This window comes from Perna viridis, chromosome 4 (assembly GCF_037379345.1).
Source record: "Perna viridis isolate PV_CMFRI_1.1 ecotype Kerala chromosome 4, ASM3737934v1, whole genome shotgun sequence".
Taxonomy (NCBI): Eukaryota; Metazoa; Mollusca; class Bivalvia; order Mytilida; family Mytilidae; genus Perna; species Perna viridis.
In genome coordinates this window covers 14,832,462-14,846,856 of record NC_142448.1, presented here as the reverse complement: position 1 = coordinate 14,846,856, position 14,395 = coordinate 14,832,462, and the positions used below count along the sequence as shown (strand labels likewise).

At 32.8% G+C, this 14,395-nt stretch overlaps 1 protein-coding gene across 1 annotated transcript; it reads left to right on the top strand.

Moving 5' to 3' along the window:
* The first annotated feature begins 3,504 nt into the window (after window positions 1-3,504).
* Window positions 3,505-9,476, top strand: LOC148619012 (mitochondrial glycine transporter A-like). The gene is made up of 9 exons (XM_088578494.1): window positions 3,505-3,834; window positions 4,172-4,284; window positions 4,662-4,743; window positions 5,103-5,285; window positions 5,586-5,655; window positions 6,176-6,274; window positions 7,911-8,077; window positions 8,313-8,405; window positions 8,695-9,476. Exons 1-9 carry the CDS (start codon window positions 3,817-3,819, stop codon window positions 8,719-8,721), a joined length of 852 nt encoding a protein of 283 aa, XP_088434620.1. The 5' UTR covers window positions 3,505-3,816; the 3' UTR covers window positions 8,722-9,476.
* Window positions 9,477-14,395: the final 4,919 nt, after the last annotated feature.

Here is a 14,395-nt window from a genome sequence, read left to right as displayed (position 1 = left end):
TTTCCCCTGCATAGTATCAGTTTTCATTGAATTCTGTCCAGTAGTTACTGTGGAGAAAATGTGTTAAAATAATCACATTAAAAATAACAAAAGGTTAAACACGAACATTTGACCACAATTAGATCTCATCATGCTGAACACCTTTCCCTTGTCAGAATTTGGCTTAACATATCAGTTTTGAAGATATGTGCGAAAAACTTCTGTCTGATCCCTATGTCTCTTTAGTGACTGCATGTGGTCATGTTTTTCAACTGATCAAAAATCTTCACATCAATGCAGAATATCCTATAAAGAACACTCATACCATGTTTGGTTTGTGTCAGGGGAGAAGATTTTTGAAAGCAATAACTTTAACTAAAATAGCGAAAAAACGTCGAAAATGGCAAAAACTCCAACATGGCCAAACAGATTAACACGAAAATTTGACCACATTTAGATCTCATCGTGCTGAACACTATCTTATATCACAATTTGCCAAATGTAACGATTTTGGAGATACATGAGGAAAAACTTCTGTTTAACCCCTATCTTCTATTTTTACTAACTGCGGCCATGTTTTCCGACTGATCGATATATGCAGAATACACTAAGAAATATTCACAAGAAGTTTGGTTCCAATTGGTAAAGTTATGTCAAAGGAGAAGATTTTTGAAAAATTGTTTATGACGACGACGGGCGCCAAGTTATGGCAATAGCTCACAGATGGCCCTTCGGGCCATGTGAGCTAAATTTGACTTAGTTTTTACGTAGGGATGCCAAGATATGAACCCCAGCACAAATGATAAATGCTATGAGGTGGGGTATGCATATCAGTATAAGCAAAGAATCAATAAGTTTTGAAGTAAAAGAACTTTGAATTGAATGTGAAGTAATCTTGACCGAAATTAGCCCCACATGGTCTAAAAAGATATGACCATTCGATCGTTGCTAAACTTCAACCTTTAAGCTTTGCCTGTCTCCAGAAGTACAAGTGCGCCAATTTCTATATCATTCGTGAGCAAAAAAAAAAGTTAACAAAGCGAATTTTGATTCATTTTTGCTCTTTATTATCAGGACGGTCTGTCGGAAAACTTAAATGAATATCAGACACTTCTCATATTTCCCTTACATTTTTAATTGAACGCCAGGTTTCACACTTTTAGTTCTTGGAACGACGGTTGGATGGATGTCATTTCATGCTACCATAATTTTGTAAAATATATAAATTTGAATTGTTTGAAAGTAGTTTTTCCCCATGTATTAAAAATGCATGAGGGTTTCGTCCAATGAAAACGCCACAGTAAATTTTTGCTCCACAATGGTCGCCATTTCGTCCATCATATTGGCTGCTTCTTTTCATAAAGCTGATGAAACTAGTCGTATTAGAATATAAACAGTTCACGAAGACTCCATTATGGGGGAATGAAAATCAATGCCAGGTCAGCATATACATTACCTCGTTTTGTCTGACCCAGATATCGGCCACTGTTGGGGTCAGTTGGATACTTGTGGCTATATATCCAACTGGCCCTCACAGTGGCCTTTATCTGGGTCAGAGTCTTTATACAATTTCAGTGCCAAGATCAAAATTAAATGATGAATATATAATTCTGTTTACTTTTGTTCATATGGGATCGACTAAATCTCCTTTGTATGCAGAGACTTGAGATTCTAAATAGATAATAATAGCGTACGAAGTTATGGCATAAAAATTGAAAAATATTGCCCTCATTATTTTACATTGCAAGAACTATAGCTTTTTTACGTAGCACTGCAACAATAAGGGACCAAGCGACCATCTGATTATTTATTTTTTTTTTATTTGGGGTGTAGGATAAAATTTTCTATCTTCCCGCCTTTCAATTTTAAAAATGTTGGTTCTGTCCATTTTTATCGGTGCAAAACGCGGAATTAAAAAAAAAAACCAAAAATTATTAGGACGGAACTTTAAATCCTGCCTTTTTATTTTGTGTTGGGGGCTGTTCTGCCTTTATCTTGAAAATTCAAGAGTTCATTTTTATTTCAAACTCATAAAAATCAAATGGTAGGTATTAAGTTTCTAAGTTCGGTATATAAATAAAAGAAAAGAAAAACACTTCTATTTGATTACATTGTGCTTTGACCTTGATTAACTGTGACATCATGCTGAGTAATCCTTAGGGTAAATGACATCCTAGAGTATTGGCACTCTCCTTTAATCACGGCAGGTCATTGAAATGTCATTGACCGGATAAATGTTCAATATATATAAGACAGTCTTGAAAGTGCTTCTCAATTAAATTTCAAAGTGATTAACAGAAGGAATACTCGAGTAAGTGACATGTACTTGAATCGCTAAACTGGTCTTTCAAGTCTTATGGAATATTATGGGCGAGATCATGTGCCTGTAATTGGTGAAATGTACACACTCTCGTACTTCAAAGCTGATCTAATTGCATTTCCCATGTGATCTTCAAAAATTTTGCCATATCACTTGTAAAAAAAAAAATGCCAATTGATAACAGTTCTAATGTACAATATTTTATATAGGTATAGGCAGATGTATGGCAAGCCAAAGTGGACAAAAATGAGTATTTCCTAACATTACAAAATGATTTTTTTAATATTACAAATTCATTTTCTAGTATTACAAATTAAGATTCCTTATATCACAAAACCATTTTCTTAATATCAAAAAATCAATTTTCAATATTAAAAATTCAATTTTTTTAATATTAGAAATTGACTTTCTAATATTAGAAAATGGACATGTTGTATTCAGTTACGATTTTTTGATATTAGAAAATCATTTTGTAATATTAAAAAAAATGCGACTGATTTTGCAATATTGCCAAGTGATTTTCTAGTATTAGAAATTCAATTTGTAAAATTACAAAACGTGTGATGTTTTATAATATTACAAAATCAAACATTTGTAATATTAGAAAATTATTTTTTAATTTTACAAAATGAATTTCTAATATTAAAAAATCTTTTCTAATGTTAAAAAAATGATTTTGTAATATTACAAATTCATTTTCTAATATTAGAAAATATTGATTTTAGTCCACTTTCTTCATGTTCTTGATTGCATTCTAGTTGAGTTAGCTATAGATGCATCACTGTTGTATATACAAATTTACCACAAAAAAAAACCAAAGATGCCACCAGTATCGCCTTTGCTAAATGCATTGTGTGTATTGCTAAGGTTTCCACATGGATTACAAAAAATAGTGCAGAACCCTAATTCATAAGCAGTTCCAACCAGTTTAAAGTAGTTTGCTTCAGTTGTCTCACTGCAGAATTATAAGTTATAAATATTACGCATCGAAATAGTGCCGATTTAAACAGCTTATTCTGTGCTTTATTCCCGTATATTTGTCAAAAATATTACTGTACCATTTACAAATCTCACAGTGTAAACGTTTTTGTTGTAGATATTTCGATTTAACACCCCCTGACAAAATTTACTCCAATCACGTCATTGGCTCGTGGCCAAATAGCGTATGAATACCAATAAATAGCGCACTGACCATTGTTTACGTCAAAACATCAAACGGATTGAGAGGAAGAAGAAGCATATTGTACGTTATTGAAATTGTGTATTAGCCAAGTGAAATATACGCTGATATCCTACTGAGAAGAAGCCTGTTGAATTTTACAAAGGATTACTCTGTCTTTGTTGATTTAAAACGAACTTTCTGATATATCTTTAACAGATTTTTAGGATCATGTTTTAACAACGCTTGGGGATTGGCCCCAGAACTAACAGACTGCTTTAAAACCGTAAAAATTGGTCGGGCAACTGTTCCGTCAAAACTGATACACATATCCGTCGATACAAATAACACGAATACAATGGAATCCGCTCTTACGGTAAGATTTAATCTATGTTTGCTTAATCATAAAATTAATGGAAATTGGAATATAGATCCCGAAGATAAACAGAAGTTTTCTGTTATAAAACTAGGGGAAGTGACAATTATTTTCTTTTTTTCTGCAATAGACATATTTACGTATCATTTATATCGAGTTTGACTACCATATTACATATTCTGTACGTACATGTACTTGTAAATTTTGTACTTCGCTGAGGATTTGGTGGAAAAATTAATGCTGCATACAACTGCTGGTTTGTTCAGCTACAGTTATTTCTTTTGGTTTATGTAAGACACGAAGTCGGGTAACATTTATTTATTTTTTGTCTTTTCAGTCACCAGTAGTTAAATCTTTTATATGTGGGATGTTCAGTGGAACATGTTCCACACTCCTGTTCCAACCTTTAGATCTAGTTAAAACCCGTTTGCAAGTTTCTGTCAATGTCGGGTGAGTAATTTAAAACATAAGCGAGAGAATCACAATTGAAAACCACGGCTTTATAAACTAAAGCACCCTTGATGTTAATCCATTTTGAGATTCCATGCTGCAGAAATTTTTTTGTATTGACCATCGATGGTGGTCAAAACAAAAAATATCTCCAGCGCCAAATCCAAAAAGGGATTACTTTGAAGTAAAAAAAAAATCAGACTTTTTTTTTTCAGAAATGTGTAACAGCTTATTAACTTACCAGATAATAGAGATCTAGCTCAAATCACTTGTATTTGTTTTCTTTTTACTAGAACTTAACAGTAAATTCTGTAAAATACCATAATACATGTATGTAAGAAGAAAAATGTGATTTCATTAAAAGTTTTTTTTTTTAGAGGACGAGTTGGTATGGTCACCATCTTTTGTAATGTAGTCCAGCAAGATAATATGAGAGGATTATGGAAAGGTCTTGTTCCTGTAAGTTCTGATGTGCATTTAGTTTTAGTTAAAGTAAAGATTTGTTTTATGTAGGTCATTTAACTTGTCATGGAGTTATTGTGCGTTAACTGCTATACACTTAATATTAATATGATGTAGGTTATGCCCATGATGGATGGAGCTCAGTGTTGTAGACGAAACAGCACCTCCACACTTACGCAATTGTCTACTGTGTCAATAACTTTTTTTCATTTCTGTCAAAATATTTTTTAGCCACTCATAGTTCTGGTCTTGCATTTTACATACAGGGCTTTGCTGACGCTTCTTGCATACATTGTATTAGTAATTTAAAAAATAGCTAAATTCATGTTTAATTTTCCTGTATGAATTTTTTTCAGTCTATTTCGAGAGGCGTCCCTGGCATAGCAATTTACTTCTCCAGTATTACAGCTCTTAAATCCAAATTTGAAGAAAAAGGAAAAAAACCGAATCCTTTGAAGTCAGTTTTGATTGGAGCAGTTGCCAGGGCCTTCTCAGGAGTAACTGTAATGCCTTTCACAGTGTTGAAAACAAGATTTGAGGTATGTGAAGTTCTTATGTAGTAACAATTGTGTACAGTCAATTCATGTATGATAATTAGATTAGATGATGTAGCATACATATACTTGTTGTTTTAATCATCAGGCTAAGGAAATGGTTTAAAAGTTCATATACCATGTATTATGCAATGATATTTTGGTATTTATCAACACAAGAAATAAATTCAAATTTTGGAAAAAGATATTGAAAAGAACATTCTTGTATGTATAATTTAAATTTACTTTAAAACAGGAGTTTAAATTGCTTTAGGATATATTGTGAAATATGATATTTATTTTCAGAGTGGAAAATTCAACTACTCTAGTCTTTATGGTGCTTTATCTACCATTCTTAGAACAGAGGGCATAAAATGTAAGTGTCTTGAAATATATATATATTTATCATCTTCACTGTAAGTTGTACATCAATATAATATTGTTGACTCCTGAAGTGAAATATTTTGATAAGTTACTAAAAAATGTCTGTAATTACATGTATTTCCCAGGTGATGATAATTATGCCAAGAAAAAATGTCTGTTTAAGGTTACATTAGATGGAAAAAAATTAGGTGGGTAGGTAAAGTATTTCATTTTTGTCATAGTTTTATATAGATGCTTACATGTTTTGAGAGGATTTCTTGACTTTAATAGTGCTCAACGAAATAAAATGATAAATTAGCGGCATTTCCAATAAAATGTGCTAAAGTATGTAGGGTAACCCTAAACAGGCAACTATGTTTTTTTGACAGAATGAAAATTCTTGATTTTTTGTTATACTAATTAATGCATCATCAAATGTTTTAGTGTATTATTTGTTTATGCTTATTCAGGCTGTTCAAAGAATATATCCAGACTCCAGTTTTCATAAGAAGTTTTTATTATTTTTTTTTCAGCTCTATATTCAGGCTTTTCACCAACTCTTGCCAGAGATGTACCTTTCTCAGGAATATACTTCATGTTTTACTCGCAGCTGAAAAGCATGGTTAGCGGAAGTAAGTGTAACTAATGCTTGGGATTCGAATTAAATTTTGTATTTAATAAAGGGTTTCAATTCAAAGGTCTGGTGTAACGTTTTTATATTGGAAGGACAGGATTTTTTTTGGGAGAAATTTCATAATGTATATTAGTTAAAAAGATTCATCTTCAAAATGGAATGTAGGCTATAAAAGAATGGTTAAGTATGTGTGAAAATTAATTTTAAATATTTTCTGTTAAATGTTGAAGCAAACCTGATAATGAAATGTTTTAGTTTTAACACTTGAGGGCTACCAGTTCAATGGTAGTGAGAAAAGACCCCCAAACTAATGATGGATTTTTTTTTAATGTTTTTATATAGATTTTCCTCCCATTAGCTGCAGAGTCCAAGAGATGACAGAGGTAAAAAGTCTATTCCAATTCTATATCAGGTAGTTTTGTCCTGTCGGGCAGTACCCTCTCTTGGACTTTGATATCAATTGCACAGAAAGGGAAGGAATTCTAATATTTTCACATTTTTCATATTTTAGGGCTCTGTCTAGTAAATGCCATGTTTAGATTATTTTTGTTTGGAAAATTACATTGGAGCTTTGTTAGATTGTATTGTAACAATCTCAAATGTATTGCAGATGACTTTTATTTAAACAAAAAAATGTAAGATGCATTTATATGTTAAGGTGAAATGTACAGAGATAAGTCGTAACATGATTACCAGGACACAGTCTATATACAAATAAAAGTACAGATGTTATTGAAGCTGCTTTTCAAAAGGGATGCATGACAATAGTAGCGATTCCTAATTATTTTCCATAAAAATGTTCACATTCTAGTAAAATAACAAATATGCTGACTAATGTGTGGATCAAATAAAATGTCAAGCAATTTCAATTTTCATGTATTGTTTAAGACTTAGGATTTGTTTTCAAAAGTAGGAATGAAAAATTTTTGAAAATAAAATTTTCATTTCTGGTTTTGGTCAAAGTCATCTGCAGGACCAAAAAAGTTTAAAATCAAATATAAATCTTATTGATTTTATGGAAGGAGAGCTAATTAATAATAGTTTATATTTTTTTATTCACAGTTGCAAAGAATTGGACTGAATGAAAAGAGCCTGTAAATATGATCTGAATCCCTTTCAATTTTAGGCAAACAGATGCTTTGGTGTATATCTGTTAAAAATGCATTTACATGTAGTATGGTTACTATATAGTCCACAGAGTTACTGCAAGACGTCTAGCTTTTGGATTACCCATGCATTATTTATTATAAAAATAAAATTTTTACTGCTACTGCACAAATATTTTTTAATACAATTACTTGAGATGTTAACATCGAAGTTTGTAGAGTAAAATGGCATCTATCAACTTTGAGGTTAACACTGGCATTTCTTAAAAAAATATCAAAAATGTAAATAACTAATAATTCCTTTGGGTGAAGAAAATTGAATAATACTGAATTGTAATAATGGTTATATCTACTAATTCTGTGAATTTGGAAGAAAATATGAAGATAAAATGTTACAAAGCAGAAATCTGTATGGTTCTTCCAAAAGCTAGTCCATTGTTATTGTTGAAAAAAAAAAATGAGTATCAAAGTGCAAGTTATGTTAGATTCAGAAAACGCTTAGCCGGGAACTATTATTTTCTTTTGCAGGGGTTCATAATGAGAACATGCTCCCTGCCTACCATTTCATGTCAGGAGTTGCAGCTGGGATGATGGCTTCCATTTTGACTCAGCCAGCTGATGTTGTCAAAACACATATGCAGATTGGTACAGTTAAGCACAAGACTCTTCAGGATACTATTGTTTATATCTATAAGGTTTGTGATTTTTCTGAGAAGTTACACTTCAAAATAGTAATGAAAATGTTCTTAACACTGTTGTTAATCAAATTAAAAAAAAAAACAAACATTTTGAGAGGGCCATCATTAAATAAGATAAATTTTCTTTGATTTAAACTTCAAAGTAATTAATGGCAACTTTTTGACTTTTCGAGTGAAAAAGACCTGTCTTTATATTACTTGTCAACATTATGAAACTGTATTTCTTTTGCAGAAGGATGGATTTGATGGGTTTTTAAGAGGAATTGTGCCAAGAGCATTGAGAAGAACACTAATGGCTGCTATGGCTTGGACAATCTATGAAGAGGTAAACATTTTTACTGGAGTTAAGTTAAATGACAAAAAAAAAAGACACAAAATGAAAAATAAATGAGATATGTTAGGTCTTGACTTTCAATAAAATCGAAAATTTAATACTATCCTGAAGGGTTGGTCATGTCAGTAGGCCACTAGAATCCTTATTGCTATATGTTATTGGGAGGCGCTTTAATGTTAATATAAAGCACTCAGCCTTTCTACAACTAAGTAGAAAGTTTCCTACACGGACTGAATTATTTCATAGTAGTTTATCATATGTGACATTACTTTCATTGCAGGTCTCCAAGAAATTTGGTCTGAAGTGAAGAGAACAGGAATGGATAGTACAAGAAGTAGACTCGGATCTCTTGCTCTATAATGAACGGTCTTAAATTTTCATCCTTTTTTTGGATGAATAGATGGACTATTGTGTTCACCGCTTACTGCCAAAGCTGCCAGATTACCATGTTGTCATGATCTAAGTCTTGGTTTATGAGAAGGACTTCAATTTTTATTATGCCGCCTTTTAATTTGTTAATATATGTCATACTGTGAGACTTTAATGATCTTTTTTTTTTACACCAAGCATTTAACACAGCTATTATAATTTATATCTTGTGTATGTTTGTTTATTCAGTCTCCACATGCTTTTATTTGAAAAAAAAAAAGATATGAGGGCAGCAAGTATGTTTGAGCTGTTCGTGTGATTATGGATGAATGTTCTGTACTAAAATGACTTGTCTGTAATATCTTGGTCATATTGAGAGAAACAATGAATGGATGAATGTGTATTCAAACCTCAGGGAGAGTATTAATTTTAATCCCAGTGTTGCCATTTTAGCTGTTTTTGAGAAAAATCAACTTGCTCTTGCAGCTCTATTATAATTTAAAGCTGAGAGAGCTATATCGGTGACTTCTAAACTTTTGTTTTAGAACTTAGTCGTAAGTTCAAAAAGATAACAAAAGTTAATTGCATGTGTTATGTGCATTACTCATTTCAGTGAAATGGATTTTATTTGTACCAGTACATGCTGATCATTCCAGTTAAAGATCATTGTTGAATAAAAAAATGTATAGTGTTCGTCGGTCTTGATTACTGCCAAACACAAAGAAAAAAACTTGAAATAGAAGAAAATGCTGAGAATGTTACAAAAAACTAACCAACATAGCAGTCTTAGACTACATAGTCCACTCGATACATAGCTCTATAAAGCTATAGAAAAAAATCACATTTATGACTTTAATTTTACTATTCGACTGCAGGAATTTTCCAGTGTGTACTGGTATGGGGCTGTCCGTCGTTCAAAGACAAAAGACATGGACACTTAACAGATTTAAATTGGTAGAATTTCCCCCCCCCACTTTAAGAATGTTGAACCAGGCAATTTGTACACTGGTATGACATACTCCTACATTGTAAGAGGGTGGAATTCCCTTCCTAAATACCCCAAGTTGGCAGCAAGTCCGAAAATAACTTGCCAGACAACCTCTAGCATTGCTGGATTAGGTATGGCGATGTTGGTGTTTCTGTGGGATAACTTTGGTTCTACTTAGTTGATCTAGATTATATTTTATAACAAGTTTCCGGATCATGAAGGGAGGTAAGGTTATGGTCCTAACCGTTTTAGAATAACGGACCAAAAGGGACCAGAACAGGCACTTCATAGAATGAAACTATAACTCCAATAAAAACGTGAATGTCCATTATACTGTCCAACAATATTTTATACCACTACAAGGGCGTGCTCCAACTTATCAAATAAGCAGCTCCGCTAGTAAATACATATACATACTAGTGGGACTGCATATTTGATGATGGGAGTGATACCCCCCAAAAGGAAGTTGGGATTGGATTTTTTATGTGGTTAAGACTTGAACAATTTTGAGAATAGTGAATGGGTCTCATTCAAATTGTATTACAAGGTACCACCAAACGAAGACTGGGGTTGATTTTGTGGGTAAACACTTGAACCTGATAGGATAAAGAAGCCAGAAATTAACAATTTCCTTTTTTTTTCCGAGCAATAACTAAAGACATAAGTAAACAGATCTCATATTAGTTTTACTATAAGATGCCTTACCACAAAACGAAGACTAGGATTGATTTTTGATGTTGCAACTTGTGCCAACTAAAGAATGAGATGCTAGAAACAAATATTTTTTCTGATTTTTTTAATAAGGGAATGGAACACGTTGAACCGCAATGTGTCATACCCACGATTAGTGATTATGAGATCGGTAATTTTGTTATTACCTTTACTGGGTAAATGTGAATGGATCTCTTCAAAATGGTAATATCACAATGTTCTTTATTTTGGTTTTATTTTTAAACCTTGAAGCCAAAACCAGAATTCTCTTGATTTATGGACAATAACTTTGTTGAATTACTTTTACCATACTAATATTTCTATACGGTCAATATTGGCTTTAAATGGTGATCTTTTAAGATCTGTATCAACTGCAAATGAAGTAGTCTTTTAAGCTATGTACAATGTTAACACATAACATTTTTAACTGCAGTCCTTTTTTCATATAAAGACATCTGTATCGATTTTTAACATTCGAATTCTTATTGTACTTTAAGTTTTGTGTGAAAATTTGTCGACCCCATTATCCTTGTGTCCCATTCATTTTTCATTTCATCATCATTGTCATCCATTTCATGTTTCTCGTCTGAATATAGCTGAAATAATGCTGCTCGGACGTTAAACCCCAACAATCAATCAATCTGAATTTTAACGTATTTTACATTCATATTTTTATGTAAAGTAATCTATGTCAATTAAATATCGGAATTTCTATTTTACTTTAATTCACGTTTTAAATTTTAGAAATTTTTATTCCAAATTTTAACGTATTTAACCATTTTTTATGTAAATTTCTAATGATTGTATTCCTATAATACTTCGATTTATGTGTTAATTTTTTGTACTTTTCATTCAAAATTTTGTTTTAAAATTTTATTATACATCATATCTCTCGTTTTATAATCTTTTTTATGTTTATAAAGAGTAATCAAGAGAACCAACGTTATAGCGGTAATCAAAAGAATGCAATCTAGGGCAAAGACCAGACATGGAAAACAGACATACACAACAAAGAACATAAAGTAACTAAAATCATACATACAAAGTAACAAAAGTAAATGAGCAACTCGACTCCACTAAAAACTGGGAGCATGGACCAGGTGCACGGTAGGGTAAGCGTCCTCTGCTTTTCTAGAAACACCCACCGAGTTGCTCATAAAAAGTCAAGTCCGGGGTAGACAAACGAGGAAAGGAAAACTATGACCCGTTGAATAAATCAGTTTTCATGGTGCAGATGGATACACCATAAAAAGTCTGCGTAGTTTCGGCAAGCTCTGGCATAACGTATGAGTTGATATATGAACAGTCCATACACAGGTGCTGAAGGGATTTGCCACAGATGAAAAACTCCATACGCAGGTGCTGAAGGGATGTTGCCACAGATGAAAGGAAAGTTGACAATTTTGAATGAAAAGACATCACGTTTGTAGTAAATTTTGGTCAATAGTTTTCCTTTACCATCGATTTCGAACTGTAGGTCAAGATATGAGGCTGACTTCACAGTGACTGTAGTATCCTTTATCTCACATTCTTTGGGGTAGATGCGATGTATCGATCCCCCAAATTGAGATGGTGTACCATCTTTTTTTAAAAAACGACGCTGTACAATGTTTTGAAGTCGGGATTTTAACTGAGTATGGGGAGTAGAAGTATACAATGTTGAAAAATCATAGGTTTAAATGCTATTATAGTCTCGAATTGATTGACTCCAAAAGATCTTTAGAATTTTTCAGGATCCACATTGAATTAATACCACTACGGAAGTAACAACTGCAGGACCCTCTTTGACAGCTGTGAGTATAGAAGTTAAAAGTTTTGAAAGAGGTTTGGTGGTACATTTGCAGATGCAGTATGTAACGTTGTTTGTATGGATTCTTGTGGTGTTTAGAAATCCAGTATGTAGACGGTAAATCGCAATCATCGTCCTTGGTAGACAGACCACAAGAGGATAGCACAGATTTATGGTTTTCCACAATCTCTTCTTTGGAGAGTGTGGTAGCAGTATAGGTCTTATCACTGCTATTATTTTCTACGTCCACCTGTGATAATAAACATTGGATGTAAAACGTTTTGCAGACAAAAACAATGTTGTTTTGGGCTTTGTCTGCTGGTACGACAACATATTTGTCATGTATAGTAGACAGTGTTTTTGATACATGGGGTCTTTGAAAACTGATGTAGCATTGGCACTCATTGACTTACTTAAAACTTTCATTCGTTTCAAAATTAAAGACCTCACGACCTTTAACCAGTCTGACAGAGAATCTTTGTCTTCTTGTTCTCGTTTTATCCATTTTCTTGCGTAGTCCTCCGCGGCATTCATAAGAACTTTAAAGTTATAATTCCAATTTATGGAGCGTGGTTCACGGTACTTGGGACATTACGCAGAGATTCGTTTTCGATGATGGACGAATCACCCGCAACGACGTGACCGGAAGGACAATATTTGAGTAGAGAGTTCTTGCAAGAAGTCTTGAAGTCCTCAATCTCGAGGTTCTGCAATAGCCTTTTATAATTGAACATTTTTAATGCAATGGATGAAGTATAGGAATATGAAATAATTGGTATGGATTTGTCTTTGAAATATGGGGGAATTTTGTTTGTAACGTTTTTGTGATGGAAAATGTTAGCAAAATTAATTGCATCTATACCTTTGTTGACGAACAGTAGTGGAAGAAATGGTCGTTTTTCTTCATCTTGACTTTTTCACACGAACTAGTTTAAAGAGTAGGTGGAGACAAATATCTAAAATGATGGCAACATGTCTGTATAATAATGAGGTAGGGTCAGAAACAGGAGTGTCAAGACTGGTTTAGCAAAGGGAGTGTAGTAGAGTGAGAGGTATAGAACAGAGTTTTGTATGTATGAACAAGGATTTCTATATAGCACTATATATATAACTCTATATTAAATTCCTTGGTATGAAGTCTTGTATTTTTATTAAATATTGACGGCAAAATAGCTAAATGACATGAAATAAGCTACTTTACAGGATCCGATAAAATAGTCTCGGCCTTTTTGGTACTTCTTGAACAGGTTCATTAAATACGGGTTACAACAAAATTACCGACCACTAATCCGATCCATAATCGAGTCAAGTCCATCACCAGAGTAGCTGTCACCGCAATGACCCTGACGAAATGGTGGGTTAAATCAAATCAGGGTTTTATGGCCCTTAGTTCACTGGACCAAAGAACCCAGTGAGATTATGCCATCATTTTGCGTCTGATCGTCCGAAAACTTTCCTTAATTTGTACATCTACATAAAAAAACCCATGACCAATTTTACCCAAACTTGACAGAATTGATGTATGCAAAATCCTTTACAAGCGATCCACTTTCGGTTCTGCTTTTTTTCACAAAATGGCCGCCAGAGGCCATTTAAGCCTCTGACTAACCCGGAATAATTCAATCGTTATATTCCAGCCAGCACTCCTCAGTTTGCTTTCCAGTCGTTCCGTCCCCAAGTCGTTCCGGCCCCAAGTCGATCCGGCCTCATTTTAAAAGTCGTTCCGTCCCCAAAATAAAAATATTTAATTTTACATATAGTAATGTATATATATGTAATATTACAAAATGAATTTGTAATATTAGAAAATCACTTTGCAATAATTGAATTTTTAATATTAAAATGATTTTTAATATTAAAAAAGTGTTTTGTGATATAAGAAATATAATTTGTAATATTAAAAATTCCCTTTTTAATATTAGAAAATACTCTACTCGATTGAATGTCTACTTTGGCTTGCCACAGAATTTCCTAAATGTAAATTTATTAAAATTAACATTTTTCATGGCCAAAAAGGAATCCCTTAAATTTTCAGTTGATTTGAAGACACTGGTTGATCTTAATTTTACTTGCAGAAATAATAGAATATCATTGAGCTGAATATCAAGAAACACATTTACTGGT